Source organism: Triplophysa rosa, unplaced genomic scaffold, assembly GCF_024868665.1.
Source record: "Triplophysa rosa unplaced genomic scaffold, Trosa_1v2 scaffold221_ERROPOS574315+, whole genome shotgun sequence".
Classification (NCBI taxonomy): domain Eukaryota; kingdom Metazoa; phylum Chordata; class Actinopteri; order Cypriniformes; family Nemacheilidae; genus Triplophysa; species Triplophysa rosa.
In genome coordinates this window covers 15,894-22,165 of record NW_026634237.1, presented here as the reverse complement: position 1 = coordinate 22,165, position 6,272 = coordinate 15,894, and the positions used below count along the sequence as shown (strand labels likewise).

Here is a 6,272-nt window from a genome sequence, read left to right as displayed (position 1 = left end):
ACTCCGCTGCATTACGCCGTTCTGGCTGATGACCTGCAGACCGTCCGTCTGCTGCTGGACGCAGGTGAGGTCACATGACCCTCATAACAACACACACGCACACACACACGCACACACACAAGAAATAAAGAGACTGCAATGATCAAAAGATGTTTATGGCAGTACAGTACAGCAGTGGCCAAAAGTGACGTCTTTGCTTTTGATTCCATTACATTATTAAAGATAAAATGAATGAAATAAGTGTGACATCACTCTTGGGCGTTACTGCACATTCAGTCACATTTGTATTCTGATGTTGAGTTTTAGGCAAAAACCTCACACATATTCTTCAGGAAGTGTATAAACCTTCAGTTTGTGTTTTGTATTGTATCACTGATAAACAACTTCCTGTTAGCCTGAGGCTCTCAAGCTTGACCTTTGACCTCTGGAGAGAGAAACTGTGGGTTCTGTGACCCACGCATGTGAAGTGTGTGCGCATCAGCCCTTTGGCTATAATAACAAACTCATGCAAATCACATCACACACACACACACACACACACACACCACCTCTCTCTCTCTCTCTCTCTCTCTCTCTCTCTCTCTCTCTATGGAAGTGACAGAAACGAGCCAAAACAAAGCACAAAACGGCTTATTTTGATGCCAAGCAATTAGATTATGGCGTGGAGCACATTACCCAGAAGGCTTGGTGGAATTAAGCCACGCCCCCTCAGACAGGCCAGCGCCACATCTGACGACGGGCCGTATCCATCACAGTCAAGACATCATCACCGTTCGACGACTCTGAGAGAGAGAGAGAGAGAGAGAGAGAGAGAGAGAGAGAGCAGCACAATACAGTACTCTCTCTGTCTGTCATTTTGTTGCATATCTAGTGCGCTGCCCGCCTAGTCAGCACTAAAGTCATCGTGCTGCAGGTTTACTGCAGTGCAGGCAGACGCATCGCTGCCGTCTCGTGTCTGTTCAGGACACGACATTAGTCTCACAACGTCTCTCATCATTTTTCATATCGCCGACGCTTTTTTTTCCCATTTAACTTCCAGCCACATTCTTCAGCAATTCGCTTCCCCCGGTCTGCGAAGGCCTGGGAGACGCACGTCCTACCTGCGGGCAGGTGACACGCTTTATTTCCCACCTGAACGAGCGGTCAGTGTGCATCTCGATCCGTCACTGCTGTCCTGGAGGTGTGCGCGCGCGCCCCAGAAGAGCTCACCCTGCCCGAGGAAGATCCGAGCGCCCGTCCCCGACTCCCGACGTGACTAATCACCCGAGCCGTGAACCCTGACCCCCGAGGGTCAAAGCGCCCCACTGCCACCAGCTGCAGAGAGCGTGTGTGTGCCGCTCGGAGCCTGCAGGGAGTCGTGTGTGATATTAGGCCACTAAATGATGCTATTTATTACAGCGGAAAGAGAGACTCGCCGTACGGCAGCGAGACGGCTGTCCTGCGTTTCTTTATTAGTTTTTCTCTCTTGCTCGTCCTCTATCGATTGAGATTTGTTAGACGGACACGTTTAAGGTTTTATCAATAATCCGGGCGATTACCCACAATGCCCGGGGACTCAACAGGCCCGTAAAGACGCCGGTGTACAGATATCGATTCTGTGTTGGTGGATAAACTGTATTTTTGGAGCAGGGAAGGAACGTGGTGTTGTGTTGAGTGAGTTTGTGTGTCATTTAATGTGGAGCGATGGCTTTATTTCTGTCTGTTTCTTTGCTGCATTACAGCGTGTCAACACTCGTGATATTGGGATGAGCCACACGTTTTGTGTGTCCGTGTTTTTTGCTGTATCGGCACGTGTGTGTTTGACGGGTGGTGCAGGTCAGGGCAAAAGGCAACGCTAAACATCAGCTCTGACACACACACACAACAGAGAGAAAGTGACCATCAGGTGAAGATGTGTGTGTTTAATTGTTGACACACAGTGTGAGATCATCAGCACACTGTTGTGTTTTAATAATGTGACCCTCACACACACATGCTGATGTCCGGATGCTGCGGACCCCTGAGTGAGCTCCATTCACACAGACCCCTGATGGAGACAACCGCTTGACCACAGAGCCCCGTCTTAACCTTTGACCTCTGGCTCTCTGCTTGCAGGTGCCAGCCCTTTACGGAAGAACACACTGGGACACGCTCCACTGGCCTACGCTAAAGATGGAGAGATGCACAACGTCTTGAAGGAGTGGGAGACCAAGGTAAAAAACGAAAACATCTCTGAATGGATTCGTGTGCCGAGCCAAACAAACATGGTTTTGTAGGCCAACCCGGAAGTTAGTGCTGCAGTGGTTCCCTCGCCCGAAAGCCCATGCGTTATTCCCAAAGACTTTTGGAAGAGCGCAAAAAATAAGCTCTGTGATTAACAAAGGTTTACGACGTTTTGTCTATCAAGATCGTCTTTACAAACGAACACCACATTTGTTACTGTTGAAGCCAAAATACAGTCGGCAGAAGAAGAAAGCTGACGCGATGCTACAAACAGACTACACTTAAGGTCGCTCGATATCAACGTCACCGGCACCAAGGCTGTGTCTCGATCAGCTCCCTTGTTCAGTAGTCAGGGCACTGACCAGGGACTCGGCCATTTTAAGGGCTCGCAAAATCCTCCCAGTGCACTGAAACGTTCGTTCCCTAAAAATTCCCACAATGCACCGCAAAATCCAGGGAGTATCGCTGCTCCCTGTGTCTGAATTCACCCCCTATCTCTTTCCGAATTCTGAGTAAACAACCCCTTCCCTACATTTTTTCACTACTTTTTATCCGATGTACACTGGCTCACTCATATTTCCCACATTTTTCTAGGCGTGCCGGTGCCGCATCGACATGGATATAGTTCAACTTTTCGGAGTGCCGCGCGTGTCATTTGAAGAGAGAAAGCTCGCGTTTTCCATGCGGTTTTAGACGCGAAATGTGAATGGCCCCTTAAACAGTCACATCACAGGAAAACAAGTGAACGGTGTCCCAATGTGAAGTGAGCCAGGGTCCTTACCAGTGCTCGAACCCGTGTACACCATATACTGATTCACAACCTCGGGAGCTGATCGAGACACAGGGCAAGCCTCCCACACCTCTTTCAAACGTCATTAAAAATGTGTATTACCTGGTGAGTAATTACTCCTTGAATGAATCCGCATCTACGTTTTAAGAGATTTGTGCCCATGTTGCATTATTTGTGAGCTTTATGTGCATGATGACGTCTAACGTCCCCGCCAACGGAAGTAGTCGCTTTTACCAACTTGTTAGCAACCGCTGTTTTTAAGACACAATAAGGCTTTACAAAATCACAAGCGGGTTATAATTGGTGTGTTTTATGTCGAAGAATAAACGGTGAAAATATTTAGAGGTTTTGTTTTCCACAGACCTTATTTCAGTCGATTTACCAAAAACACATTCAAACAACCCATAGACTTTGGGGCGATGGAACCGGAAGTCCTAAAATGCTAACTCGCTTCCGGGGTTTGCACACAAAAATACCTCATCTCTGAGCCTATACACTAGATATAATCAAATCACAATATTGCGAAATGAATAAAGGACTATTTAAGAATTGTGTGTGTGCTGTAATCTGGATTAAGAATGTAAAGTTTGAATGAGCTGCAGGTGAGAACATGATCATCCTGTATCACACACACACTTATCTATCTAAACAAGGACTTTTTGTTTATTTTAGAGTACACCTGTCAGCAGACATCAGCTATCAGACAGACGAGAGAGAGATAATAACCACACACATTGTGTAGTTTAGTGTGGAGGTGAGAGCGGGTGCATGACAGGAAGTCCCGCCTCTCAGATCAAAGAACCAATCATATTATTGTGAGAGGCCTCACACTATCACGTCATGTTCACATTAGAGTTGAATCCGATGAATCGTGTGAATATGTCATGTTGTGTTGACTTTGATGTCTGTGTGTGTGTTTAGTTTTTGGAGGTTCAGCAGAAGAGAGAGGCTGAGGAGAGACGCAGGTTTCCACTGGAGCGCAGGTTAAAAGAGCACATCATTGGACAAGAGGGAGCCATCAATACTGTCGCTTCAGGTAAACACACACAAGCCGGGTTTCCATCCAAAGTTGTGAATTTAGCTTATGCGCAAAATTGGAATATCACATAAAACATTTTCGAATAAGCACCGTTTCCATCCAACTAGTCAACCGTCACTTCCTAATAAACTGGCACTAAATATCAGTAAGAAAAGTAAGAGAAGCCACTGAATATAATGATTTTCATATAGAATAATACTTGCGCAAGCAGACGATTACGAAACACAATAAATGCGGTGCTTTTGTGGATGTCTGCTGTTTTGGAAACACAGTCGTGACAGTTCTAAGAGGCAATTACAGAAATACTTGACGATTTTGCTCAGGCATTTAGAATGACCGTAACAATATTTCTGATGCTGTGACACAAGATCAGTCCTCTGGTTAGTCAGGTTACGCCGGCCGTCTCATAGTGCAATTACGTGACTTTTTGGAGGAATTTATTCGGCAAATTAGTTTCCATCTCCCATTATTCGCATTAACCCTTTTTCGCAAAAATGAAAAACCACCTCAAGCGAGTGTAAAAACTTTTTGCGAATTAAGGGTTTTTAATTCGAAATTTGGCATTTCTATCACTCGTTTCTGATGCGAAACTTCAAAATGCAAATAAAACCAGAGTGATGGAAACCCATGTGTGTCACAGGATCTGCTGGGTTTGGTCATCTGAGGTTCTAGTTGTTTTTCATGTTCAGCATAAATGAATCATGTTCTAAAACACAAGGAGCATGAGGTGTCACAAACTTTCAACACATTTAGCTTTTATAATAGTAAGTGTTCAGAATGAAATCAAAGAGTGTAGAGACCAAGAGGCGAAACTCTGGTGCTTTTTGGGAAACAGTGGGAAGCGCTTCGGTAGCACGGCTGCCATTTTGGGGTGAAAATGCCACCTGGACAATAGAGAATGTGAAGCTATGTCACGCCGTGTTGAATGTTGCGCCATCTTGGGAGGATGGCTGCTCGTGCGTTCAATGCAGTGTTTTGAAATATAACTATGGTAGGTCGGTCTTGCTGCGTTAAAAACTGCAATAGCATCACGCGGAGTCGTTCAGAAAAATCCACTGGTTCTTTCACTTTCGATTTCTCCTTATATCAAATGAAACAAGTAACTGTACATGTCAAAACAATAATAGCAGTGGAGAATGAGCCTCTCAAGATGGCAGCGCCACCACAACATGCAACATAGGGCGTGACATCATACAGAATAGTGCAATAGAAAATTCTCAAATGAAGTCATCAGTAAATGTTATGACACCTACAGTAAATGTAAATTGTATTGTCTTATAATTGTTTTATGTTATCAGTTGTGGAATCCAACTATTTAGCCTACTTTATTGAGTTTTCCATTGAATGCAACTTTACACATTTACTATTACTATTATTAGTTACTATTTCTCCACTAGGTCTGAAATATACAGTATACTGTAGGTTTTAATCCCCTGGAACACGCTACAGACATGATGATCTTATAGAACCATGCTGAAAAAAGAACAATAATGTAATGGATTTAATGGTAATAATGTTAAATCTTTTTGGAATAATGCCAAAAACACACTACAAAAAGGAATTTCATAATGGGTTTTAATGGGAAAAGCTAATGGTTCATATTTGTAACCATGAATTTCTCTGATGGTTTCTATTGGGTTTCTATTTTTTAGCAAGTCCTGCCGAATAAAAACAATAGAAACCCAATTCTAATGGTTTCCATTAATACACCATAATGAACTATTAGCTTTTTCCAATAAAATTTGGGTATTTGACAGATTAATATGCAAATTTGTTTTATGGTGTGACGGCAAAAATGAGGAAAAACATGGAAGAAAAATCTCTCTTACACTGTTTTATATTATAAACATGAATATTAACAATATAAAATAATATAATATTAACAGTTTGTTTTCTAAATTTAGCTGTCACACGATTTATTCGTCAACTACGCATTTACAGTGAGGGAAATATTTATTTGATCCCCTGCTGATTTTGTAAGTTTGCCTGCTTACAAAGTAATGAAGGGTCTATCATTTTTATGGTGGGTTTATTTTAACTGATACAGAATATAAAAAAAATCAGGGGAAAAAATGTTATATAAAGGTTATAAATTGATTTGCATCTCAGTCAGTGAAATAAGTATTTGATCCCCGAGGAAAAATAACTTTGTACTTGCTGGAGAAACCCTTGTTGGCAAGCACAGAGGTCAGACATGTCTGATAGTTGGTCAGCAGGTTTGCACATGTGTCAGGATACATT

General features: G+C 43.1%; 1 protein-coding gene across 1 annotated transcript in view; it reads left to right on the top strand.

The window, feature by feature from the left end:
• The window catches only part of LOC130550034 (caseinolytic peptidase B protein homolog), an 18,294-nt gene extending 12,378 nt beyond the window's left edge, over positions 1–5,916 (top strand). The window contains exons 5-7 of the mRNA XM_057327372.1: positions 1–64; positions 2,095–2,192; positions 3,914–5,916. The exon at positions 1–64 is cut by the window's left edge and continues 65 nt beyond it. Coding sequence (XP_057183355.1) covers positions 1–64; positions 2,095–2,192; positions 3,914–4,102 — 351 coding nt within the window. The 3' untranslated portion in view covers positions 4,103–5,916. The remainder of the gene's footprint in view (positions 65–2,094; positions 2,193–3,913) is intronic.
• Positions 5,917–6,272: the final 356 nt, after the last annotated feature.